The following is a 26,829-nucleotide window of genomic DNA, read 5'->3' as shown; positions in this document are numbered from 1 at the left end:
TTCTGGTGATCTTAGCGACTTATCCCAGGACGTATAGCGCTAATAGCGGTGAACACAAACATAATCACACTATGAAGGCAAGTTAGAGACACTAGTGCAGTCAAACCATGTTTTTGGAATATGAGAGGACACCCAGAGAGAGCATGTGAAGCCCACTCTCGACTAAGCTACTTTGCTCCCCTATGATCACAATAACTGACTTATTTTTTATTGCATGGCAGAAGTTAGCTGTTTGCGAAAACCCCTGTGTAAAGTGAATTCTAAAATTCTAGGTGAATTGGAACACCACGCTCTACCTATTCAGGTGATCGATATCATCGGCTCGTAGACAATGCAGGACAATCATACCTCGGGTCACGAATTCGTTCGAGAACTCAGTTCACGATCCGAAAAGTTCACGACTTGACTCATTTTTTCCCATTTAAAATAATGTAAATATAAATAATTCGTTCAAACCTCAGAAACGGAATTTTTTCGATTTTTTTTTTGTTTTTCTGTGACCAAGAGTATACACTTAAAATGACCTTAATTATACACAAATAATGCTAAATTAAATAAAACATTACAACAGATCATACGCTTGTTGGTGGGCTGGTCGCTCGAAAGATGCCAAAACACGAAAAAGAATTAACCACAAAACATATTCCCCCAAAAATACAAAATAATTAACATTAAAAGACTAAGTAACGGTCAAACACAATACGGTAATTTCGAAAATGTGATTTATTATACTGTACATTATTTTCATCCATCCATCCACCCATCCAACCATTATCGTGACCGCTTAATCCCTACTGGGGTCGCGACCTTGGGCGGGCGCCAACACACCGCAGACATTATTTTCATATTCGTAAAATTTTTTATGTACATATTGTGATGCCACGTGTTGTATGGCGATGAATGTCTTTGCTTGTACTGTAAACAAACAATACACATTTGCCACTATGTTTGAATGGAGAATATAACATTTAAATATGAATTACTTAATAATTTATGTTATTAATGAAGTAGTGTAATTTTATGTATAGATACCTGACTGTTAAACACCATCACAAACATGTTTATCAATCACTTAAAGGTACCGCTATAACAGAACGTTCTCTCTCTCTCATTTTTTTTCTTTTTTCAGATATTCGACCTCTGAAGAGACATAGTAAAGACATACATATACAAGTTTTTTATACATTCCATAACCGTTCTTGGGCATAATGTACACTTATTCGTGTTTCGGGTTGTTCTTTGGGGCGCTTTTGGGGGATGTTTTGTGTTCACAGCCTGAAACACGGTTCGCGAACCGGTACCATTTTTTTTCCGAACATCTGTAACCCGATTTGTTCGTGAACAGGACTGTTCGTGGGTCGAGGTACCACTGTACAATCAAAACAATAAAGATTAGACTCTAACTTTAATGGCTTGCATTCTTTTTATAAGAGTTTCGCCCCCACCATGGGTTCAGGTGTGGTGAACCTATGGTGGAGCTCTGGTCAAAAGAACGCAAGCCATCAGAGTTCGGATCCGATCAGGTATTTTTGAATAGTCTTACATTTTCTAAAGAATTGCATTACATGATTTTGTTTTATCCTACATGACTGCATCAGTACATCTTAAAAACACCAATAATTTCCTGGCTCGCCCTGATCCCAAATTATATTACGTAGAGTCATACCTACAAATCAAGATCTACATTTTAAAAATTAATCTGTAAAATAACTGAGCATCGTAATTCGGGCGTAAACAACGTGTAACTGATCCCGGAACAGTTAATAGTTAGACCGCCGAACGTCGCTGCGCCGTCTCACACTTATGACGTAGGCGAACGCAGGCGTAACGTCGGGGTTGCATTAAAACCGCTGTATTTGGTGGTGTCTTGTCTCAAAGGTTTATAGTGATTTTGGAGGTTTAGTGCTTTCATGGCCCGTTTTTGATTTCGATCAGTATTCCGTATAAAAACGAATAGCAGTCGATAGCGAGTATCTGTTAGCCACTTTGCCAGGTAAGGACTGTTTTATTTTTAGTCGTTTCCCGGTTAGCCGGAGCCCTGTTAACGTCGTTATAGTAATGTCAGTGGTAGGAAACCGGTGTGCCTTTCTAAACGATCTACAACTTTAATACCGTCTGTAAGGCTTGTCATAAGCACAAGGATTGATTTATTCAAGTATCCCACTCACCGAATCATCACCTTAGCTGTATGTAGCTATTATAGAGGGGGGCAAAGGAGAAGGGGGGAAAGACTTCACGACCAGTGGCCCGACGTTAAATATTTGCGTCCTGATCGCCTTTTTGTTTGTTTGTTTGCTTGGCCCTATCAGGATGTCGTACATGCTCCCGCATCTTCATAATGGCTGGCAAGTTGACCAAGCTATTCTGTCCGAAGAGGACAGAGTTCTAGTCATTCGATTCGGGCATGACTGGGACCCGACTTGTATGAAGATGGACGAAGTTTTGTACAGCATCGCTGAAAAGGTATGTATGTTGAATTTAAATACATTTTCCAGTACGTTCGACACGTAAAACCGATCAAATTGATCTCAAACTTTAATTTCAGAGATTCTGATGACTGAAGTGGTGGAAATTCTAAGGAATGCATCTGTGTGTTGTATGTGGTTACACATCTGATTCATGTTATCTTCTTCAGGTAAAAAATTTTGCAGTTATTTACCTGGTGGATATCACTGAGGTACCCGACTTCAACAAGATGTACGAGTTATATGATCCCTGTACAGTAATGTTCTTTTTCAGGTTAGTGCTTTGCTTCCTTCTTCAGTGTAATAAATGGTAAATGTTTTACAAAAGCTGTTATGATAATTGTGATTACCTTCCCTTAATCTGATAACCATTTCAAGTTTGTTCATTGAAAAACTGAGGATTCTGATTTTAGTTTTTATTGTGATTAACTGCTCCCGTATTTCAGTTAAAATTCTTGCATTAGTACAAACCAGTTGATAGAAATGTTTGGTTTAGTTACTTCTTATGATCACTTCACCCAGGAACAAGCACATCATGATTGACCTGGGAACAGGTAACAACAACAAAATCAATTGGACTATGGAGGACAAGCAGGAGATGATAGACATTGTGGAGACAGTTTACCGTGGTGCGCGGAAAGGAAGAGGTCTAGTCGTGTCTCCAAAGGACTACTCAACAAAATACAGATACTAAGTACTGTTTTCCTCTCCTTGTCGGTTTACCATGGACATTTAGGTTAACTGAAGTCTGAATATATGATTTGTAGAAGGAAATTCACCAAGTCAATGTTTGAGTGTTTTTTTTATTACATAATGAATCCTTTGTAATTTGCAAAATGGTGGAAAAGGTAGATTCTTGTCAGAATAAACTGTTTGAAATTTTTTTTTCTGTGCATCATTCTATTTATAAATAACTGCCAATTGATCAAATTAGAATGTTACAAGAAAAGAATATACATGTGTGGTGTTTGGTCCTTGTGTGAAATTGTGCTGATGTTGCCATTGCATTACAAAGCAGCTGATGTTTAAACCAGTTGCAAATACAAAATGAATCCTTTTTAACAAAACAAACCTTTGTGAGATGCAGCTAACACGTTTTGGTTTTGAATTCACACTTATTTCTGGTTTGAACTGCTTCAATCTTGTTGCTGGACACGAAAGGCACTTCTGTTCACGTTATGGTTCTGTACTTAAGCAATTTACAAACATTAACTCTGCACATGTATACGGCCTGTACAAAAAGTCATTTTGAAGATTGAGGCTCTTCCATCCCTGCCTGTTTCATGAGATCAGCAACATTCTTTTCCAAGTCATCAATTCTGGTTCCCATTTCGTCCAGTGTCTACGTTAAGGAATGTAGTCGCTTCGGTCACACACCAACCCCAGGTATTTCACGTGCATGTGACATGATTTTGAAACTGCAGTTTACAGTGGAAAAAGTGTTATTATAGCACTAAGGATATTTCTTGAGACTAGCTGGTCAGACATGTCCTGAAACCTTTTCTGAAGCTTCTGCATCGTAGTTTCCATCTGAACAGAAAAAGAAAATCTGATTTAGCGAACACAATTAGCCAACAAGAGCTATACAATACAATATACTTTTTCCCTAGAGTAGCTGGTTTCGCTAGCTGCATTTGGAGCTGGTAATTCCGTATGATTGCAAAAAGTGACAACAAAAACGAAAAATGACAAGCCTCCCTCTTTGTTAACATGTTAAAAATTGTATCTATGGATAATATTCGTTTGATTGTTGCATTTTCCCGTTGCTAATAGATTAAAACAAATGAGCACTGGGAGTCAAGTGTTACCGAAAGCGGAGAGAGTGGGTCATTGGTGGCTACACAACTTAATTTTAATACGAAACTCTATTGGGGGAATGAATGAAGTCTAACTGGACTTAAATACTGGGGGGTTCACGTCCCCCTAGGTTCCTACGCCTCTCAATGTAACGTCAGACTTACAAAATCTGTTAAATCCTGAGCTGCATTCCAGTTCGATTCAGCCATCGCGTTTTTTTAGGCAGATCGCTGTTTCGTTATTTGCAAATCCAGTTTGTAAGCGTCCTTTAAAGTAAAATCTTTCTCAAGGGTGATGAATAACCGAAGGAAAGCTACGATTTCAGATCGAAACAGAATTCAAAGTCTTCAACAGCTGCCCTCCAGAAAAGCACCTTCAGCAAAAAGTTAGCGCTGCTTTAACGCCAATAATGTCCTATCGAAACGTGTAATTAGATAATGTATTACACCTTGCTCACACACATACAAATAATAAAAATATAAGTAGCCACGACAATCTGAACACCGTACAGTCAAATGCAGAAACTTCTGCGATCGGGCTACTTGTGTATTTAAAATGTTGCCCTAAAAAACCGATCAATCGCAGCAAGGCGTTTCCCCCGCATAGCTGTACAGACTCTCCCAGCGTTTAACTTTAACCCCACACTGTGCGATCCCATGCTGTTTCTCCCAGCCAATTGAAACGCGAATGAATAATTTAATGTGCTTTAGGACCCTACGGCGTCCCGGCGAGGCGGCCTGTGACGTATCCCGGAAGCGCGGTTCGATTCCGTGAATCCGGTTGCAGAAACGAAGCTGGCTGCCCGTGTGGCGGTTGGCCCATCGCGGGATGTGTGTTCCTCCAGTCCTGCTCCGCACCAAAGGGGTCCTGAGTTCACCATTCCCGTGTGTCGATGTCTCCAAGTGGAGGAGGTTAGATCGATAGCCGCCACGGCGCAGTAGCTATTCGTAAGGACGGAACCGGGATCCTCGCCGTGAGGAGCTTAGATGCATAAAGGCAAGTTTGAATTAATCACCTCGTCTAAAAATACATTGCATTTGACAACGTGCCAGTAACATTCCTGTGCATTGATGCTTAACGATGATCTACATTATATTACACTCCCTTGATTTCTGCATTATTTAATACGACATAAAGATCCCTTTAATTACAGGTAGGAATCGGTTTTACTTGACCAAAGCACCTAATGATTTTTGTTTCATATATCGTATCGTTCCTATTTCCGGAGTGTTTGTTTATGGGGTGCTTGTCATATTTCTTCAGTCTGTACTTTTCTCTGTTACAGGATGCTGCCCTGTTTGCGTGGCAGCGATGCAATGAAGTTCAGGATCTGAAGCCACTTTAATTCCCACCCAACTTTGGGAACTGGAGCGATTTCCCACCGATATTCATTTGAGATACAGATATTTTGCCGGAAATAAATGGTTTCCCACTGGTCGGTGTCAATCCGCTAAGAGTGACCACCAGTGATTTGGAGTGCGCAGTTAGACCCCCCCCCCATTGCTTATCACCTCTCCGGGGCTTTTTAGGGCATTGATTGAAAATGGAAGATGAACTCTTTCAGCAGCTGACTTATGTGCTCAATCAGTTGGTGTCATGGTTCGCCGCCGGGGCCATGGTCTTCGGTGGGGTCGTACCCTATATCCCCCAGTACCGGGACATCCGACGGACCCAAAACGCAGAGGGCTTCTCCTCCTACGTGTGCCTAGTTCTCCTGGTGGCCAATATATTGAGGATACTCTTCAGGTAAGTGCCGATAGATACTGTTTTATTTTACACTGCGTTTGTCATTAGGCCTGCCGATATTAGGTTGTACAGCGAAATACTTCATCACCCCGAACATTGCTTAAGGATATTAAACGAGGACGGGAGGATGAGTACTCAAACGTTATTTATTTGGTATCGATTACTATTTAAAGGTGTCAGTCACAAATGTTTTTCTCCAAGGTGGCCGCAATATTCCCTGAAGTATGACTTGTATATTCATTAAAAAAACACTCGAAAAAGTTAGATTACAGGATTTAGTTAAAACCCGTAATGGTAGGCGCTCATTTACCTGCGATTTAAGCTGGAAACCGCCACCGCTGTAACAATGTTAAAATGTTATAAGTGCACATAAGTCCTAAAGGAGGTGGAAAATCCTCCCTCTTACGGATAAGATCTCAACACACAGGATGTAGGCGCTTCTTCCCCTACCTCAGCACGGTTTGACGTCGGTTTGCTGGGTAAACATCGCAAATGCCGCAGATACTTTGTTCTGATAGTATATGCAATTTGACATTTGTTTTTGTAGTTGATATTATAAGGTGTACATTTCTGCCCAGTAAGAAATGCTTTCATCACTCATGGTAGATCATAAAAGCTTCTATTATGTGCAATAAAATTGTGCTACTGCTGCACAACCCTCCCAACGTTTTGTTAAGTAGACCTTAATGATATGGTAATAATAACTAAAAAAAACATTAATATTACTTATATTTGTCACACCAGCGCCATATTCATGCATTAATATCAGTATAAGCATTGACTAACGAATCCCCCCCCCAGGGAATCGAAGTATCTCTCTCTTCCACAGAAGTGCTTCTTATGCGGGACTTGTCAGCCTCTGGTTGTTCAGATTTTCTGCCTCATTAAACCAACTGGCGGCTAGAGGTTTTCCAGTTAGTGTCGTGGCTGTTCAGGGCAGTTGCATTTGTGTTGGTTTTGATGCCTGCAGCCCGGGTATATTTTGTACCTCCAGTACCAGGGTTCTGGACTGGCCTTCACAGTCTAGCCGGCCCGCTGTAGATACCGTGAGCTGTATGGTGTGCTGGCTTTCTTTAAAAGACTTTCCTCCTGTAATCAATAAAGTTGTTTTTTTTTATTGTATATCACCTTAATCTTGTATAAGGCTGATAATTGTCTTGTTCCTGACTGTGAAAGATAAAATGTACTCTAAAAGACAGGTCAGAATGACCTCATTACTAGCTAGTGGAAGATATTGGCACAGTTGGCCTCCGATGGGTCTTAGCTGAGAAATACAGAAATCATTAGTATGTACCTGTTTGCACAAAAATAACGTAGAACTACACTCTTACTTAATGTATTAAACAGAAGTGTTAGTTACGTACTGATCCAATGTTCATTCATTATTAATCAATCATAAAGGTACATGTGTCATTCAGTTACTATATTTATTCATGATTTGAACTTCAGTAGTAACTTTGTTGCGAAGTTACTGGTGCCCCCTCAGGTGAAGTGTTACTGAGATATTCTGGACAGAGAAATAGGAAGCTGAATCTGAAGCCTTTTAGCCCTGTTTTTACACTCGCCACCAGTGGCGGCGCCCGCTGTTTTCACCAGCTTTCTTTAGGGAAGTGCGCCCTCCTTTGGTGCTTCACCACTTTGCAGCGGCTTATTAGCTGCAACATTTTTTTACGAAGTACGTCTGTAACCCGCAGCCAGGGAGAGCGTGAGTTATGAAGTCCTGCTCTGATGGGAGTTTAGAGGTCTGCAGATGATTGTTCAGTACTGAATGAAAATTCAGTCGTGGAGTATTTGGTCAGGATTTTATTGGGCATGAAGGAGCGTTAGCGTCATGCTAACGGGGGTTTCTCTCTTTCTTGAAATTGAGCTACTGGATTTGTGCTGGCCGTGTTTGTGTTCTCCGTTAACCTCCGAAGGCTTTATAAAGTTCCGCTTAGCTTCCTTTGGTGTTCCTTCTGTACTTTTGGTTTCCCGAACATGCCAGTGACTCGGTCACTCATGTCTCCCCTTCCTGCAGGTTCGGGCGGTATTTTGAGACCCCCCTGTTGTGGCAAAGCATCATCATGATCGTCACCATGCTGATTATGCTCAACCTGTGCACCAGCGTCCGTGTTGCCGCAGAGCTGAGCACCAAACGGCGGGTCTTCCTGGGTCAGTATGATGCGCCAACACTCCCTCTCCAAGCACTTGGGCTTTGGGCGTCACTGGGTCCAGTTTCAGTGTAGACGCCTGTGAGAATGATTTAGGACACAAGTGTCACATTCTTCTGTCTTTCCTAATGTGTTGTTTTCCAAAATGAAAATATGGATAATTAGGATTGTATGGCCTAAAACACTGTTTCCCAGCTCAGTGCCTGGGAACCTCCCAGACAGTCCACAATTTTGCTCCCTCCCAGCTCCCAGTTAGGACCAAAAATGTGGACTGTCTGGCAGGGAGCTGGGAGGGAGCAAAAATGTGGACTGTCTGGCAGGGAGTTGGGAGGGAGCAAAAACGTGGACTGTCTGGCAGGGAGCTGGGAGGGAGCAAAAATGTGGACTGTCTGGAGGTTAGCAAGGACCAGGTCGGCAAACACTGGCCTAAAACATACATGAACGTTTCCTCTTCTTTCCCCTGTCCTCCTTGTCCTTGATGCTCACTTTAATAGGGTTTTATTCATCTGTTAAATTGGGTTTTAATGATTCCCCCCTTGAATGAGTATAGAATATCTGTGTCTTGTTCTTGTCTTTTAGACCTGATTTAGGTATTTGAGTGAAATGCTGAATTCTGATCATCTTGTTAAAAGATCTTGGTTAATTTTCAGCCCAGTTTCAATCTTCAGTGATCTGTGGATATTTATTATAAAATCTAGTTACTATATTCAACAAATAATTAAGTAAATTGACTCATTTATAATTTAACAATATGTGAATAATTCAGTTAAGAACTCAGTTAAATAGGGAGGTTCATAAATGTTCAGCTGAATAAAATAAGCAGTTAATGTGCGTTCATTTATACTCCCGTCATAAAACCGGCTGCCTTTTCACGCTTCTCTCAAAGGTATCGGCCACGATTTCCTCCGAATGACGTTCTCTGCATGGCAGACCTAATTATTCCCCTTTCCTGAACTTCATCTTGAGAACTGACACAATATTATAAAGTGTGTGCTGACTATCTCTCACCATAGCTGCCGGAATGTTCCACATTTCTGTTTATGGTTCGCAAAACTCATTTATAATGATTTTTCTGTCACTTGAAGCTTTTGCTGGCCCTAAACTTGCTTTCCTATTCTGATGATGAAAACGTTGAGCTATTTGAGGAATATGACAGAAGCTGTGGTATTAATGTAGCATATGGCTGAAATTGCTCATGTTGGGTGTTTGCATTACATAGGTGGTCACTGACTTTGCAGTGTGTTGCATAGATCCAAGTGCGACTAGATCAGACAAAACAATCATATGATTATTTCGCATGGCAGTGGGATGTGTGAATCAGCAGAGCTATTCCACTTAATAAAATGGACAACTTAGCGTCTAGTTCTGCAAACCACACCTTTGAACCTCGCTTGTCTTGATCTTTATTTCTGACTTAACTACGTAAGAAATATTGGCTATACTTGCCGATCAGGTGAGGGTTTTGTGTGAGGTTTGTGATATAGAGCTGTGTAAACTCAGCGACTAGAGGATCTGGGAAAATCTGAGCTGAATGTCGCTTTTCTGATGGGGCCTCTGGGTTTACGAATCTTTGAGAGGGAATAGGTTTGTTCAGGGCTCCTCACACATCAGGTTCAGTATGGTTGAAAATGGCCTCCAACAGCTTAAACATTAACTCATCTGGGTTCTGGGTCGTCTTTAAGTTATTAAAATTTTTCTTTTTGGATTTAAAGTGGGATCTGCTGCCCAAACTTAGCTGCTTGTGACATCCCACACGGAGGTGTCTCGTCTTAGTGGCTAGCGTGCCATCTGTCGTTCCCCTTCTTCTTTGAGGACTTCGAGACGTCGGCCTCCGCACCACTGAAACATCGGGTAATTCCCCCCACCCCCTCTCGCATCTGTAGAGGCGCGTGCATACGTGAGCTTCGTGACGCCAACTGTCTGCCTCCCCACTTCCTCGAAGGACAAACGGCTTATTTCTTCTTTGTCGTCAACCCCAGTAACCCTGGAAATGGTCTGTGTGTCTTTTTCTCTCTCTCCCTGTTTATTTTGCTTTGTGCCTTAGCATCAGACAGTAAGGATGAAGAGATCAAAGTTCCTAAGAAGCTTTTCCTGGGTAGGTACCGCTGTCTCCTGTGCCCTGCCAGTCACACCTCACCAATCACGCGCCATCCACTCTCTCTGGCATTAACAGCATGGCCGACGCCTTTCACATCACCCTTCCTGACTCACTAACCCCCTGCTCTCTTTATACTTGCCTTGTCCTCTCAGCGGTTCATCCAAGCATGCTGCCCTGAGTGTGACCCACTTCCCCACCTCGAGTTTATACCCCTCCGGCAGTCTGAATGAGACGAGGGATGGTTATTACCTCTTCCGTAGCAGCAGCACAGCCATGACCGATGACCGGCCCGGTTTGCTGGGCCCAGTTTGGGGGGCTCAGACTAGCCCCACTGCTCTGGAGATGCTGCCGGACATGCTGCCTTCACATGTGCTCTGATGTCTCTTTGCACTTGTTTTTGGGTAAAGCGATCTGCCCACACTGGCTGCGTTTGGATTCCCCTTTTGCTCTGTTGCATGCCATGATTGCGTTGGGATTGTCTGGCATTGCATAGATGTAGATGAACTCTGATGAAAATCGTTTGGCTTAGATTATGTTCAGTATGGACACGTTAAAAAGCAACAATTAATAAATATTAAATTTGGGATACAATTTGAGAGTAAATAGTGGTCATAACATACACCTCATATTCTTTTATATGTTTGAAAATGCTAAAATGTGTAGAAAGCAAAATTCCAGCATGTTTGTCTTTGCTTGGAGTTGTGAAGGAAGGGTCTTTTTGTGCCTTAGCTCGACAGGCAGAGACTCGTGGTTTTGCCAGCAGATGGCGCTGAGAGCTTTTCACAGGGCTGTTTTCAGGCTTCACTGCCTTTTCCTGTTGATTAGTCTGGACTCTTTCATACCCTCCGCATTTGAGATCCTTAACAGTACTATGAGTCCAGCACCGTTAACGGGTCAGCTGGGTCCGAGTTGCCGTTTGTAGTGTGCATTAGCCTAATAGCATGTATTAGGGCTGCACATGCAGACGGGAGGTGGCATTCGAACCCGCGACCTGCGGGTATCCCGAAGCGGTAATCTTTAGCTTCTGTCTCATTTGCGAATCTTATTTAGAATCTTGGCTACAAGCTATGGACGAGAAATGGTTAATGTGTAGGTGTTACATGCACAAGTATAATTGTTACAAACCACATGTACAGTACGAGGAAAACGGTACTGGTCTGTGTGCTGTATCCACAAACCGCTTCGGAAAATCCGCCTTGTTCTGGTACTGCTGGTGGAGGCTGTTGAATTGGGTTTTGTGTGGGTGTGGTGTGCTGGGGAGGGGGGGAGGGGGGCTTCTCCTGCTTTTGGTGTTGGCACGACTGACTTGTGCGGACCGCCACCTACGTTTACCGCCATTCGGCGGCCTTGCTGCCGATGTCACGCTGTTCGGATAGACGTGTTCCCTATAGATTTCCTTTGGACGGAGGTTGGTGCGCCGGGCATTTGGAGATGAGGCTGTGGGTTGTTCCCGCTAGCCCAGCTGCCCTTGCTGCCCCCGTGTAATTGCTGGACTCCTGACAGCCTCTGGGACTGATCTTGCGAGGAAAACTGACAGAAAGCATTGGATGCTCTTCACAACCTGTGCTAGGTGCCGGTTCCACACAGCAATGGGCTGTTAGTCACTTATCAGAGCATTGCTGTGCTGTAGAAGCCAAAACAATTGTTTTTTTTCCCATCATATTTTTCTTGTTTTTTTCCAGTTGTTCAAATCCATGAATATTGTAAGTTTGCCCCCAGAGAGGGAAACGTTTTTTTTTTCTACTGTTTACTGGTAGTTGCAGGACTGATGTGGACCCCCCCCCCCCCCCCGGAAAAAGTCACTAAGAGCATAATGGAGTACTTAAGTGTGCCCCGGTGGTTATAAGCAGAAGGCTGGATAGCACTATTAATTTCTAAGCAGGATCTGGTGTCTTCCAGCTGGTTCCATTGTCACACCACGCCTGCTGAATTTTATATAATTTACATTTGACTCATAACTGTAAATAAGACTGCAAATATTTGATTTCACTTGAATCTACTGCGGTCCATAAGGCTGGTTTACGCACTAAGGATTTTGGTGCCGTTGAATTTAAGCACGAATACCTGTCCCCACCGATCGGAAGCAGATGAAAATATAGACCTGAGTCACGGACGGTTTTTCCGGTTTGGGGCTGATGCAGATCCCTGTCGCCTGCAGAACTTGCCTTTTCCCTCCCACGTCGCGTTGGAGCCAGGCTGCAGCGCGCGCTGGTATAAAAGCCGGACCCTTATTTATGTCCTGGGGGATCACGGTCGGCCTTCCTGTTACACCTTCACACAGGAGTCTTACCTTTGTTTTGATACATTGTTTATGAGATTGAGAATGTTGGCTGTAGTTTTCTGTGCTATGGATGTTGGTGCAGGCTGTAGATGAGCTGTGTGTGTGTGTGTGTTTGTATGTGTGTGTTTGTGTTTGTGTATGTGTGTGTGTGTGTGTGTGTTTTTCCCCCCCCCCTCTCAACCAATTATCTTGCTTTCTCTGAGGATGTTGTCTAAAGCCAGTTGAAGGGTAGGTTTGTAGGAGTGAGTTGAGGTTGTTTATTCCGTTAAAATGCTCTGGTGTGTTTCCCAGTATACCATGTGTGTGCGCGATTTCCATCAAAGTTCTTGTTGCTAGGGAAGAAGTCCCCTGAAATCTTTAATCCTCTGTTCTGGCTTAAATATAAGGGTTTTACAGGTAAGCCTCTCGAGTTTTTATAAGTAGCATGCTTCAGATGCTGAGCCTGTATAGCTGGCTGCCCATCTACACGCCTCTGCGGAGCATCTCGAAGGGACATCGAGTCTCTCGGCCCTCTGATTCGGCTGCCGGCGAATCCGCAGCGTGAGTGCCCCCTTCAGGGAGTACAGGGTTAGGGCACGTGGAGCGTCACCCCCGCCTCCGCCTGTCAGTAGGTTGCTGTCAGGATGTTGCAGTGCGACAGGGGAGGCTCAGGGAGGATATGGGAGCTGCTCTTCACATACTGTGGTTGAGTATCTGTGCTGCCCCCTAGAGGACTATCATGATAGTAGCGACTAAAAGGTCCCACAAATGCCCTGCCATGGTGTGCCCATGGGGAGGGGTTATTAGCCGTTAGCTATTAGCCGGTGCAACTCTCCCTGGGTTAAATGGGGCCGGCAGCGTGTGTCATTCTGCTCACCCCGCCCCCCCCAGGGTGTGCATCGCCACGCTTGCTATAGCGGTTCCTGCCTGGGGGCAGCTGAGGTTCCCCTCGTCTGTTCGAGCGCTTCTTGCCTGTCAAGTCAGCGAGTCGGCAGCCCCCAGACGGCACCGTGGAGAAGATAAATGTCCCGCAGGCGTCACTGTTAACTCTCATGTCAGTTCTCCATGAAGCTGGGGGTTGGAGCTCGCTGTGCTGAGGTCGGCACAATAGGAAGGTTTAGCCGTATTACCCAGGTGGACAAATCATAAATCAATATGGTCATTCTGTAATGGTGGGGGATGGGGGCATACTACAGATTCACATTTAACTCACAGACCCTTTTATAGAAAGCACTGTACATATTGAGAAAGCTGGTTCCGTTGCGGGTTCAGGGCATTGCTGAAGAGCTCGACTGTATAAATCGCTCAACACTGGGATTTGGGACCCGCAGCTTTCCGATCACAGGTACAGTGCCCTGAACCGCGTAACGCACCCCTCAAAACACAGCACCAAATCCATATCTTCCAGTCATATTTCTTTTTAAAGCCTTGTTTAACCTTTATGCATAACACTCCATCTTGTCACCACGATTAAAACGATTGGCATCTAGTGCTCTATTCAGATCTAGTTTTCCAAACTCATCCGCATCCCGCTTAGCAAATTGCCATCCATGTTAATGTCATCGCTCTGACCTTCAGTGTTGCTCCAAGGTACAGTCTGGCCTTTGCTGCTCCGTGAACCTTCATCCAAGAACAGCCGGTGATCTCAGCAAATCTGTCCGGCTCAGTCACTCGCACTGATCGGGCCTTCCTTATGCTCCTGCGTTAGGCTGGTTCTCATCTTAGGAGACTGGGGCTCAAACGCCGCGTTCACACCCTGAAGTCCTCGGACCTGTAGCGAGGAGTAACTCCCACCAGCTCCGGTGGAATAAGGAGAGAGACTTTTTTCGTTTTAGGACCCCAGAGTGTATTTTACTTTGATTCTTCCTGTTAGAAGTGCCCTTTATGTAATTGCATCAGGCAGGATTGGCTTATGGTGGCAATGATCCTCTGATCTCCTGCTTGCTGTACTGTCAGGACAGCTCCCTCAAATGGCTGCTGATCACCTGAAAATATCAGGCAGGGCGGCGTGCTGTCAGGGCGCTGCCTTAGAAGCGGGTCTTCACACGTGCAACCAGCTAGTCGCTGACTATCAGAGGATGTTTTCAGCATGAAGGCGCTGTCAGATTGAGTCACACTTTATGTAATTGTACATTTATATTTCCATTTGCGTTTTGTGGCTCATTAACTGACTTCAGTAGCTGCACCCTTCCCTGTTTCCTTGAGGAATTTGAGATCTACCATGACGTAGTTCTGCTTCTGAAATGTAAGGAGAACCTCCGAGACAGAAACAGATGTTAAGGGCTCCTGTGTTATATGAAGATCATCCTTAAGTCCCCCCCCCCCCCCCCCCACCGTCACTGCTCAAGACCGTCAGTGGGGTGTGACACTAATGGAGGCCAAACCCCCACCGTGAATTAAGGTCTTTAAGGAGTTGCTGAACGCAGGCCGATTGACATGCCCTCGCCCCATCTGCAGACTTCGACTGGAGCTCCTTCTGGCTGTGGAGTCGCTTCTCGGACTACCTGCAGTGCGTGCTGACCTTCACCGCCGCTGCTGGCTACGTCACCTACCTCCTGCTGGACTCCCCGCTCTATGTGGAGACTCTGGGCTTCCTGGCCGTCTTCACGGAAGCCATGCTGGGCACGCCGCAGCTGTACTGCAACTACCAGAACAAGTCCACTGAGGGCATGAGGTAGGAGCCGGGCTGCTAGGGGCCTCCCCCAAAGTGGTGTGTGTGTGTGTGTGTGTGTGTGTGTGTGTGTGTGTGTGTGTGTGTGTGTGTGTGTGTGTGTGAGTGTGTGTGAGTGTGTGAGTGTGTGAGTGTGTGAGTGTGTGAGTGAGTGAGTGAGTGATGCATATATTATATTGCCTCTCCCCCACAATGTGATAAAAATCTGTTATTTTGTCCCAGTGGGAACATTTTTTAATACCCACAAATGGAAACTCAATTTTAAAATCTGTGAAGGCAATTAAAAAACTAAGAATTTCAAATGTCTTGTATCTTGTTTAGTTACTTATGGTTAGGGCTGGGTGGGGGGTGAGGTCATTGGGTTATGTTCATAGAAATAAAGGTAGGGTCCCCACAAAGTGGTGTGTGTGTACATGTTATCAGTCCAAGTTATTTCACACGGTGTTAGTTTTTTAAAAATTGCTACTTTTGCAAAATAAGCATGACGTTTTTTTCCTGCTGTTCATCAAGAATACAGAATCTATAATAAGTTGGCTATTTACAACTGTTTAAAGATCCTGTACATTTCATAGTAGTTCTGTTCTTCCTGCTGTAAGTGCTTCCCACTACACTGCTAATGCTAAAGGAGTGATGACTGATGGGTAGCAGTCCTCACATGCCGTTTCCCGCTACACCGCTAATGCTAAAGGAGTGATGACTGATGGGTAGCGGTCCTCACATGCCGTTTCCCGCTACACCGTTAATGCTAAAGGAGTGATGACTGATGGGTAGCGGTCCTCACATGCCGTTTCCCGCTACACCGCTAATGCTAAAGGAGTGATGACTGATGGGTAGCGGTCCTCACATGCTGTTTCCCGCTACACTGCTAATGCTAAAGGAGTGATGACTGATGGGTAGCAGTCCTCACATGCCGTTTCCCGCTACACCGTTAATGCTAAAGGAGTGATGACTGATGGGTAGCAGTCCTCACATGCCGTTTCCCGCTACACCGCTAATGCTAAAGGAGTGATGACTGATGGTAGCGGTCCTCACATGCCGTTTCCCGCCGGCCTGTGCAATCAGCCCCCTCAGAATCAGTGTTGCTTCAGCCTGCCCTGGCCCAGTTTCACATTGCTAAGCTACGACGGGCTCCTGATTGCCCCCCGCTGTCTCACCACGACGTGACAAATCAACATTTTGCTCTGAACACTTCAACAGCAGAAAACGTGACTAAAGCAGATCGATGGGGACATCTGGCATTTAGCATCCGGCGTATCCTGTATTTCACCTGCACTGTTAATATGCGCTAATATTCAGCGTTTTAGTCATTCCTCATGATTCGTACCTTTATCGCTGCTACAGCTAGCAGTGTGTGCTGTTAAGTACTCTGATCACGTTTCGATGTTTGTTTGTTTTTTTTCCCCATTTTAGTAATTATACCTTTAACGGCAGCCAGGAGGCACTGAGGAGTTTCCCGGACTGCAGGATGCTAATTATGACAGTGTCAGCTGTTTGTTTTTAGGTACTTTAATTAATGCGGTAGTTGCCGCTGGCTTTGGTGCTCGGGGAGGCCTGGATTCTGTGTCAGAGGCTAAATGGGCTGCTGGTGAATCGTTACCGTACGGCATGATCTTTGAGGGAGTTCAGGTGCCTCTGGCTAAGCTGCATCTGTTTGACGGGCAATTAAAGCAGCCATGATGGGGGGGGGGGGGGGGGGGGGGCAGCGTAGCCATTATTTACCTGACTACTGTAATCGGCTGCTCCTCTGGCCAACCCCACACTGGTTATTGATGGTGAGGTTTCATTCTCACTTAGGTGAAGGAGCCCCCTGTGTTACCTGCCGCTCTCTGCTTTGATTTCAGCTCTGCTCTGTATTCTGTCGTTTCTGGTGTGCTTCCGTCTGCTTCAGTCTTCCAGTAGGGGGCTCTCTGCTTATAGCAGGTTTACTTTACCTTTAGCATGGGGCCTGTGTAGGGCCCCTTTGAGGCCGCGCTTTATACACTGCAGTAATGCAGGTTCACCCAGCCCTATCAAACCACAGTGGGTCCAGTAAAACCTCTCAGCTTTCATATCTCCTTGGAACATTAGAGCGCTACCCAGTGGCCCCCTTTGGAAATGCAGCTTTCCCTCACACCTTCATCCCTCTTCACACCGTCCACATTTCATTGTTCCTAATGTGGAGCATTTCCTAACGGGCTCATTACTGACTGTGCACTTTGTATGCGGCCAGGCCTTAAACTGAATTTGTCCTGCCTGCGATCTCTCTCCCTCTGCACTGACCCCCTGGATCACACACTCCAGCATCGCGGTGGTATGGTTTCCTCCCCTAATGAGCTCCGTGTCACAAAGAAAACCCTGCCACCCATCCCAGTGGGTCCCGGGGCCCGCGGCCACTTTGTAGGGGGTGGGGGGCGGCGTGTGCCAGGGGGCAGCGCCCTCTCTGATTCAGTCTAATTACCGGGCAGTGGAGCAGGAGCCGGGCTGTTCACTGCTGTGTTACTCTGACAGGAGTGCTTTGGGGCTGGGGTGGCAGGGGGGGCCGAAGGTTAATGGCTTCCTTTGGATTTTAATTAGCGATGTTTGTTCCCTGGAACTTGTTGCGGAAGAACATGCCCCCCTCCCCAATCAGCGTGTTCTGTCTGCTGGTCGCCTAGGTGCTCTGCTGATCTCCAGTCAGCAGCTGCTCAGAACTTTTAAGTGGGAATGCATCACGGCGATGCTGGCAGTGCGATCGGGCAGGGGAAGGGGATCTGTCCAGCTGGGCGTGTCCTCAAAGCTAAGACCCTGCTTTTTCACTGTCGTCACTGTCATTATGAGTAATTAGCTCACCCCGGCTTGGATGGGGTTTAATACATTAGTGTTCTGGGAGACATTTTGCTAATGTTTCAGAATCGAGTGAGACCCCAGGGGCTCCGTGATCCCATTTATACCGACTCGTTGAGAAATGACCGGGTTCAGTCAGCACTCAGTGCGGTGACTGAGATGGCCGTGATGCCGGGCCGGTTTCCCAGGTCCCGTCATATCGCCGTGGGCCCACGGGCTCCGGCGTCTGCATGTACACACTTGTGCTAATGAGTCACGGTGGGATCTGGGGAATCCTTATACAGCTGGTGCTCTGCTCCAGGCCCAGGATGGCCCTTATAAGACGGAGCCCAAAATAACTTCTTGCTGTGTGTTTATCATTGGATTAGATGGCCTGTCCCATGAAGATGACCTCTAGGCTGTGGCCCACGTGTTTTCTGTGATTGGCCAGCCGCAAACCAAGTAATTCCCATTGGGTGTCTCAAGCCACACCCCCATCCCCACAGATGGTTTATTCAGATTGCCTAGTTACCCTATAAGCTGTGCAACAATAGTCCAGTTATCCAGCTGCGTAACCAACAGGGAATCATGACTAGTTACGTTGGATAATATTACAGGAAATGAAAAATGCAAACTGCAAATACAGGAAGTGGAGAAATCGGATAGACCAACATTAGTGTAGGTATTTTAATAATACCTACAATAATAATAATAACTCAAATAAAACCTGTCGAACGCTTTAATCTTGCTTAAGTGATTGCAGGACTGCTTTCCTATTTTAGTCCCTGTCTTAACATTCTGTTTTTTTGTGTTTTTTTTTTTTTTTTTTAAAGCACCCCCATCCCATTCTTTAATGGTTCATCCCACTGAAGCCCCCAAACAGCGTAATGGCCCATCTTGGCCTCATCTTGGGAAACCGCAGTCAGACAGGCTGGGGACTGTCGGGGGCGTCGGCTGGCAGAGCTGTAATCAGCCAGCATGGTGCGTTCGCTGGGGGCTTGTTGGCTCGTGAGGAATATTCTGGTGGGTTTTCTCCTCAGCTCGTCGTTAGGTGACCGATCGAGTTTTCAGGCCTGCACCTGACCTCACATCACTCATTTGACATGTGAGCACGAACGGTCTTTCTTCTCAGCAGATTATTAGCGGGCACATGGGTAAAGTGAAGAACGTTTGTAGGTAGACACCTGTCACGCCCATACCTGTTGTACCCACGTATTCCCCGTGGGTGTATGGGTAAGCTGGGGCTATCAGTGTAAGCTGACTTTCCTGTGTTGCCCACCCCCCGACCTCTGACCTCCATTCACTGTGAGGAGGCGCTGCTATGCTGAAGTCCCAGTTCTGAGCACCTCCCTGTCCTGGATACCTATATTGTACTATAGTGGTTGCATAATGGTTTTGCCTCCCCCATCACACAGGAATGGTTAGTCCTTGGTCGTTACGGTCCCTGCTAATGCCCCCGGATGCTCACCCACGACGTCGTGTTTACACTTGTTGCATCCGTAGCACGATCCCCCTTCTGCCTTTCGGTTCCCCACTCTGTCTCCATAGTAACTCTGCTCAATGTTCCTCTCTCTGTTTATAAAGTGTTTTGTTTCCGGACGGAACATCAGCGGACGATGGCGAGAGCGATTTCTCTCTCGTCAGGAGTCGAGGCCCCCGTGTGCCGCTCTCATCCCGCCTCATGCTCGCTATCGACTGTCTCATAACAATCGGCTGGAAATTGGCTTTTATCTACAGCCACGTCTTCGCAGCGTCTGCCAAAACGCAGCGTCCTTGCCGCCGCCGATGGGTGCCCGTCTGCCGCCCCCAGGAAGTGGGGATGGGGCGGTCTGTGTCCTCCGTCCTGACGAGGCTCACCATGACAGCTCGTTAGACGCCCTCATTGTCTCGTGCTGATTTAATAATCAACGGGAGGCGTGGCGTGCGTCTGCGGGCAGGCCAGTGGACCATGCAGCTCCGAATCCTGTCTGCTATACAGATCATAGATCCCCCCCCCCTTAATTGGGTACACCTTCCCCCCCCCCACCCGCCTGTATTGCTAATGCTAACCCCTGCTGAGTCACGACATGCTTCCTATGGGGGAGGGGGGGGGACACGGCTATATTGTCTTAATCTCATTAAATATCCATCAAATGAATAATTCTGGTTAAAAGCTTCAGCTAATAAACAGAACGACGGTCTGGACCCCTTTCTTCTGAGGTCATGGAAGCATTACTGTGTTCTGGAGAGTATCAGCTCCTGTGAGGTCCCAGTGGTGGCCTTCCAGAGAGCCAGTGTGTCTGCCCTGTGCTGCCTGGGTGGTCAGCCTGCTAGGGGATGCCGATTGCCGGAGAAAGCGTGCCGATGGGCTGCTGGTGCCTGGTGGCTCCAGGCGAGAGAGACACCCGCATCCGTTAGATGTTACACAGGGTTGCCTGGATACGGGAAGATGCCATTTGTATCCAGGGGTGTGCTGCTTGGATGACCCCACACATGCGGTGTTTCTCTAACTCGCGTGCCAAAACAGTGGTTGGTAGAGGTCTATGTCTTTGTCCACTTGTGTTAAAATTCACATTTGCTCCATGTGCGATGTGCGTAGCGGTTTCCTACTTCACACCAGGTAAACTGTTTCATGCAGTGTCAGGTTAGCATTCCTCCTCCTAAGCTTTTTAAAGTTTTTAAAGTGGATTCAACAAATTGGCAGCTAGAAAGTGAAACCCTGCGCCGCCGGAGGCTTTCTGAAGGGTCCGTCAGCTGACTGGAGATGAGGGGCCCTTTTCCACACTCCTCCTGCTTCAAGGTCAGGATAAGTCAGCCATACTTAACTGAATATAGAAACGGCGTGCGTGTGCGTGTGCGTGTGTGTGTGTGTGGGGGGGGGGGGTTTTATGTATGTATTACGTTTCATTACAACGTCCTCACTGTGGCAAAAATCCTGTTTTTTTTTTTTTTTTTTTTTTTTTACTTGTGGGGACTTTATTTCTGTCCCTACAAGGGGAAACTTGGTTTTATAAAAATCTATGAATGAAATCTTTTTAGCCAACAGTCTTGTATTTTGTTTTGTTACTTATGGTTAAGGTTAGGGCTGTGTAGGAGTGAAGGTTGTCTTGGTTGGGATTAGGGTTATGCCTACAGAAATGAATGTAGGGTCCCCACAAAGACATAGACAGGCCCCCGTCCTGTCCCTGTACCCGCTGGTGTCAGTGAGACGGGCCTCTGTCGGCGCCCTCTCCTGTCCCTGTACCCGCTGGTGTCAGTGAGACAGGCCTCTGTCGGCGCCCCGACCTGTCCCTGTACCCGCTGGTGTCAGTGAGACGGGCCTCTGTCGGCGCCCTCTCCTGTCCCTGTACCCGCTGGTGTCAGTGAGACGGGCCTCTGTCGGCGCCCCGTCCTGTCCCTGTACCCGCTGGTGTCAGTGAGACGGGCCTCTGTCGGCGCCCCGTCCTGTCCCTGTACCCGCTGGTGTCAGTGAGATGGGCCTCTGTCTGCGCCCCGTCCTGTCCCTGTACCCGCTGATGTCAGTGAGACGGGCCTCTGTCGGCGCCCCGTCCTGTCCCTGTACCCGCTGATGTCAGTGAGACGGGCCTCTGTCGGCGCCCCGTCCTGTCCCTGTACCCGCTGGTGTCAGTGAGACGGGCCTCTGTCGGCGCCCCGTCCTGTCCCTGTACCCGCTGGTGTCAGTGAGACGGGCCTCTGTCGGCGCCCCGTCCTGTCCCTGTACCCGCTGATGTCAGTGAGACGGGCCTCTGTCGGCGCCCCGTCCTGTCCCTGTACCCGCTGGTGTCAGTGAGACGGGCCTCTGTCGGCGCCCTCTCCTGTCCCTGTACATGCTCAGATTAAACATGCTCACAGCTGACAGATTGGGTTGCCTGGGTCAAGCATCATACTCCTGCTGAAACGTACAGGTGTTTTTTTTTGGGTTGCTGGCTTTGGTTCGTATTGATTATAGAGTTCAGAAGAGCACTGCGTCCTTCATGGTGACTCGTGTTCCAGTCCTGAACGAAGACCAAAGATGCACTGAATGGCCTACATCTACTGGCTTTGTGACTGTGGTGCTTCAGGGAAGGTCTGCATGTCTCCTGGAGAATCTCTGGATCAGCATGTTTTTGGTATCGAAGAATGGAAAGTAGTAGGAGCGAAGACCGAACTGAGCGAGTCAATTTTCAGCCCAAAAATGTTATTACCTTTGGGGTAAATGTTTCATTATATTCCCCTCTCTCTTTCTCTCGCTCTCTCTCTCTCTCTCTCTCACACACACACTCTCTCTCTCACACACACACACACACACACACACACACACACAGACACTGGGAAAGTCATGAAAGTTGGAAATGTTTACTTGAAAAATAGTTATGAGGAATACTCAGTACAGCCAAGAGCATGTGGACACCCCTTCTTAATGAGAGGCACTGGCTAATTAAGGCAGACCTATTGCTGACACAGATGTATAATTAAGCTCGAAGCCAGGCGGTCTCCAGCGACGTACATTAGCAGAATGGTTACAGAAGAGGCATGTAACCTTCAGCTTGGCACCATCACTGAATGCCAGCTTCGCCACAAGTCAGGTTGCTAAATTTCTCCATTGCTGGAACTGACCTGGTTAGGAGCAAGTTCAGCTGCAAAGTGATGTATCACAGATACAGACTCACAGAAAGAGACCTAATCCCTCAGCATCAATATCCAGCCCGAATGGCAGTGGGTCCCACTGGCAATGTTCCAGCATCTAATGGAAGCCGTCCTAAGAGTGTTTTCATGGCAACAATGGGCCGACCAGCTTCATAGTAATGACTTTTGATTTCGCAGTGAGATGTTCGTACTTTTGGCCATATAATGTGTGTCTGTGATGTTCCTCCATCTGTGCATAGTGACAGGGCTGCTCAGTAAGGGCTTTCCTCTAAGTCCTCTATGGAAACTTGCTCTGACAGTCTGTCCTGATGTAGCCAGCGTGATGTTGCCTTAACCTCATGGACGCTGCTGTATGTAAATTTGGGAGCTTCATTCACACATGTTTGGCGAGAACTGAGTCGGTGTGCGAGAGATGTCTGTGGTGCACCGAAGTCGAAATTCATATTTAATGTGCAGCGTGAAATGTCTGCCAAACACAGTTTGGTTCTGGAATAGTGCACACTCAATATGAAGGCCGTCTTTTAAACTGAGCTGTAAATTCAGCTTTTTACTGTTTGCACAAGTTTTATATATAACATTGCATTTAATTTTAATAAGGTCAATTGACCAGATAAATTACTAATCAGGTTATTGGATTCTAAAGTGAATTATGCTATCAAGTGAATGCAACCTCCCTCGTTTGTAAATGTTTATGGCGTCTGGAGACCTGGAGGCCAGCTGATGATCGAAAGGGCCCGGAGATGCTCATCGCCATCGTCACACCGAACCAGCAGCGACCATGAGCAGATAAAGGACAAGGCCGATCTCTCGCGGCACTGCAGGGCACTTTGTGTCCGTTTGTGAAAGTCATTTATCACTAAGTTTGTCGTCCCTGTGTTCCTGAGGTCAACCAGGGTCTGTGTGTGTGTGTGTGTGTGTGTGTGTGTGTGTGTGTGTGTGTGTGTGTGTGTGTGTGTGTGTGTGTGTGTGTGTGTGTGTGTGTGTGTGTGTGTGTGTGCGCCTGTGCCTCTGTCCATCCATCCATCCTGAGGTCCTTGGTGTCCTCTGTTCTGTGCCCTGTGTTCAGGTTACTTTCTCATAATGAGCTGTGACCACACAGCTCCTGTATAACTTCTGCCGCTGATCTCAGAAAGCCTCTGAGATGTCTACAAGCCTGCCCCGGCTTTCTCCGCACCCCTCTGACCTTGTCCCTCTTTCTCGGCAGTATCAAGATGGTCTGCATGTGGACCAGCGGCGACACCTTCAAGACGGCCTACTTCCTGCTCACCCAGGCCCCCGTGCAGTTCTGGGTTTGTGGCCTCCTGCAGGTCTTCGTGGACCTCGCCATCCTCTTCCAGGTCTACTACTACAGCCGCTACCCCCAGAAGCCTGTGTCCCACACGGCCCACACCACCAGCGCCAAGGCTCTCTGAGCTCCCCCCCACCCTGGCTAGGTGGGGACGCTCATTCACACCCCCGGGCACACAGGCGTCCCATGGCATTTGCGATGGGAGGATCTCTTCCTACTTTTTATAACCAGTCCTTTAATATTATACGCAATCTCTTTGGGCATATGTCAGTTTGTGAGCAGACTATAAATATGTATACTTGTACTTGCACACACCGATGATTGGTACATATGTATACAGTGCACAATGTGTGTGTTTGTAGCGTAAACACTCGTAATATGGATGTTTTCCTTACGCCTGGCCTGCGTCTATAACGACTGCTGCATGCAAACCTTGCCTTAGATAATTCCTCAAGGGCTGCCCCGGCTTTGGAGCATCGGGAAAGAAGCGGGTGCCACATTGGAAACCCCCCCCCCCCCCCCCCGTAAACTGTTCACTCTTCTGTAGGTTTTAAACACCCCCGACAGTCACGACTTCCGACGCCATTGTCACACAGTCCCGGTGGGGACCTGGTTACTCTCGTCTTTCCAGGCGATTAGAGAACCCTGCTGACGTCCGGGGGCTCAGTCTCCATCGATCGCAGCTATACCAAAAAAGGCCATGACCCATGGACGCACACACAAGAGCCAGTAGGGGGCAGCACTACTAAGACGTCAATGTGTCAAACGTGTTCATGAGCCAATCAGATGGTCCATGCCTCAGAAGCTGGTACGTTTCATTGGAGGTTTATTGGTGGGGTTTCATGGTGTCACAGTCCAGCCATCCACCTGCAGCCATCTAGATGATTCCGTGTGGTGCAGGATAGTATATTATTTTCATTATTATGTTTAATTACTTGTGCGATATGGGCATGGGTTGCTATAGTTAATGTGTGGATAAAAGCCAATTTAAGCCTGAACTGCATAACCACTGTTACGCTGCAAGGTCTGACCTCTCCTGGGGGGGGGGACAGACCTCGTGGAGGTACTCGGAGTGGACACCAGCTGTCATTTGCTCCCGTGTCCATGGTTACCCTTCGAGGTTCAGCTTTCAGGTTTTGGATGAATAAATCTGTTGGTCACATGGATTTGGGGAATCCGCTAATCTCATTTTTATTATTCTTGGTGTTTCTCCATTCCAAAGGATTTTTTTGGAGACATGTGTTAGTTTTTCTGTATTTTCTGTGTTTTTCCTTAGAATTTTATCTTTGTTTTATACATTTCGTTTTTAAGAACATTTCACTTCCTAGTTACAGATTTGACCATCCTTTATGTTACACGCCATTAATGCGCTCCTGGTGAGCTCGCTCACCACATGCAGGTCACTTAAAGTGCACGGATGGCCTTCGCTAGCCCGTAAGGCCATATCCTTCCCTCTCTGTCATCCGTGCCGTCTTCACTGGGCCCCCAGTCCTTGCTTATATCATAATGGTCTGTCCCGGCTTCACCTCGGTTCAACCCAATTGGATCTGTGAAGTTTAGCACATCTCCCCTTTCTGTGCTGTCCTCCTTTCATGGTGAATTCTGGAAAGATGTGCCAGTATTACTTTAAAATGAAGTGTTTAATGTAAATGTGAGAGCTGAACCACAAGCCCGCTTCCCTGACAGAGCGGTCAAAACAAAGTCGCTCACATATGTGCGCTTTTCTGATGCTGCGCGTCGCACCCGCGTGTCGCACCCGCGTGTCCCGGCTCTGTGGCCCCGGCGGGGTACACTCCAGCTCCCCAGGCCCGCCTCAGGGTCACACTGCCTCTCCGCTCCTGCACTTTCAAAGCTAACCTTTGACGCTCCTCCTCACCCTGTGCTGACCAGCACCGGACACATCTGTGTGCTCATGGGATTTTTACCGATACCAAAATGTTGGGAGGGCTGAAGGAAAAATGATTGGTTCAGAGAGACTGGAGGAGGTGGGACCAACCAATCAAATGTCTTGGTCCTAGTTGATTGCACCCACCTCCTCTACAATTTGATTGGTTCAGAGAGAGAACCAATAATTTTTCCTTCTGCCCTCAGAACATATATGTGTAAAACTCCCATGATTTCTGTCTCCATGGAGCTCCTCTTTTCAGTCTTTTTTTCATATTGTATGTCATTTGCGGCATTAGCCAAATGTGGTCATTTGCTGATGCATTTGTTGTAAATGAGTATGGTAACGGCAGCTGGGTTATTGTCATTTAAGTCCCCCCTATAAGATTAATCTGCAGGGGTTGCCTACATGTGTTCATATACATTTTTTTTAATAAACTGTTTGTATTCTATGAAGATTTGGTAGGAAGAAAATGTAAAAAAAAAAAAAAAAATCTAATAAATGAATGGTTTGAGAATGTTGCAAACGGTCAGTAAAGGATTAAAGGTAAACGGATGTGGCTGTCTGTGTGTTCATTTCTCCCATCTGCTATTCCTGTTACCGTATTTTACTCTGAAACACGACCATGCAGTAAAAGCAATGTTTTATTACATTCTGTGCTAGTCCCTTACAAGGTCAGAGCATATTACTGATGAGCCGATTGGTTCAAAGCGTTTTAGATAAAACAGCTGAAGGATATTGATCTCCGCCGTCGTCTTTTGTACGAGCTTGAATACCTCCGTGCTTTTGCGTTCTCCAGAAATGTGAAAGTGCAGGACACAGTGGTGGTCACCTCCCTGTGGTGTCCAGTGCCCGCCCCCCCCCTCGGGATGGCTGAGAATAAGGATTAGAGATCCCAGACGAATCTGCAAAATAATTGATTTACCAAAAGCGGATTGTTGTTGGTTTCCAGCATTACAGATTATATCTGACTGTGTTACGGGGCTGTATTCCTCCCATTGGCCTGCTGAGACTAAGATCCATGTTACGGAGTTTCCCTGCAAAGTCATGAGGTTGTTACTCCAGTGTCATGCAGTCTACTTT

The 26,829-nt window shown here is 46.6% G+C and overlaps 3 protein-coding genes across 4 annotated transcripts; 2 read left to right on the top strand and 1 right to left on the bottom strand.

Moving 5' to 3' along the window:
* The first annotated feature begins 1,795 nt into the window (after window positions 1-1,795).
* Window positions 1,796-3,348, top strand: txnl4a (thioredoxin-like 4A). Its single transcript, XM_048993218.1, has 4 exons — window positions 1,796-1,993; window positions 2,310-2,463; window positions 2,636-2,739; window positions 2,988-3,348. Exons 2-4 carry the CDS (start codon window positions 2,311-2,313, stop codon window positions 3,157-3,159), a joined length of 429 nt encoding a protein of 142 aa, XP_048849175.1. The 5' UTR covers window positions 1,796-1,993; window position 2,310; the 3' UTR covers window positions 3,160-3,348.
* On the bottom strand, window positions 3,255-4,949 carry LOC125718915 (heat shock factor-binding protein 1). Its single transcript, XM_048993221.1, has 3 exons — window positions 4,427-4,949; window positions 3,929-3,995; window positions 3,255-3,803 (listed from the first exon to the last, which is right to left on the bottom strand). The coding sequence occupies exons 1-3, from the start codon at window positions 4,469-4,471 to the stop codon at window positions 3,709-3,711; spliced, it is 207 nt and encodes a 68-aa protein (XP_048849178.1). The 5' UTR covers window positions 4,472-4,949; the 3' UTR covers window positions 3,255-3,708.
* A 599-nt stretch (window positions 4,950-5,548) lies between these two features.
* Window positions 5,549-26,301, top strand: LOC125718910 (solute carrier family 66 member 2). Of its 2 annotated transcripts, XM_048993215.1 has the most exons (5): window positions 5,549-6,008; window positions 8,026-8,159; window positions 10,203-10,253; window positions 14,974-15,190; window positions 23,778-26,301. In XM_048993215.1, the coding sequence occupies exons 1-5, from the start codon at window positions 5,806-5,808 to the stop codon at window positions 23,983-23,985; spliced, it is 813 nt and encodes a 270-aa protein (XP_048849172.1). In that variant the 5' UTR covers window positions 5,549-5,805; the 3' UTR covers window positions 23,986-26,301. The 2 variants fall into 2 exon arrangements, with proteins under 2 accessions (XP_048849172.1, XP_048849173.1); XM_048993216.1 differs by lacking the exon at window positions 10,203-10,253.
* The last annotated feature ends 528 nt before the right edge of the window (window positions 26,302-26,829 follow it).

The sequence above is a fragment of the Brienomyrus brachyistius genome, chromosome 23 (genome assembly GCF_023856365.1).
Source record: "Brienomyrus brachyistius isolate T26 chromosome 23, BBRACH_0.4, whole genome shotgun sequence".
Lineage (NCBI taxonomy): Eukaryota > Metazoa > Chordata > Actinopteri > Osteoglossiformes > Mormyridae > Brienomyrus > Brienomyrus brachyistius.
Note: the sequence above shows the minus strand (reverse complement) of the source record. Positions and strands in the feature narration are given on the sequence as shown.

Excerpts from the sequence above, each read along its gene's own strand:
- LOC125718910 (XM_048993215.1), top strand. The coding sequence starts at position 5,806 with ATGGAAGATGAACTCTTTCAGCAGCTGACTTATGTGCTCAATCAGTTG. Across the intron at positions 8,160-10,202 it reads CAAACGGCGGGTCTTCCTGG|CATCAGACAGTAAGGATGAA; the intron begins GTCAGTATGATG and ends TTTGTGCCTTAG. Across the intron at positions 15,191-23,777 it reads AAGTCCACTGAGGGCATGAG|TATCAAGATGGTCTGCATGT; the intron begins GTAGGAGCCGGG and ends CTTTCTCGGCAG.
- txnl4a (XM_048993218.1), top strand. The coding sequence starts at position 2,311 with ATGTCGTACATGCTCCCGCATCTTCATAATGGCTGGCAAGTTGACCAA. Across the intron at positions 2,464-2,635 it reads TGTACAGCATCGCTGAAAAG|GTAAAAAATTTTGCAGTTAT; the intron begins GTATGTATGTTG and ends TATCTTCTTCAG. Across the intron at positions 2,740-2,987 it reads ACAGTAATGTTCTTTTTCAG|GAACAAGCACATCATGATTG; the intron begins GTTAGTGCTTTG and ends CACTTCACCCAG.
- LOC125718915 (XM_048993221.1), bottom strand. The coding sequence starts at position 4,471 with ATGGCTGAATCGAACTGGAATGCAGCTCAGGATTTAACAGATTTT. Across the intron at positions 3,996-4,426 it reads CTCAGGATTTAACAGATTTT|ATGGAAACTACGATGCAGAA; the intron begins GTAAGTCTGACG and ends TTTTCTGTTCAG. Across the intron at positions 3,804-3,928 it reads TGACCAGCTAGTCTCAAGAA|TGGACGAAATGGGAACCAGA; the intron begins ATATCCTTAGTG and ends TAACGTAGACAC.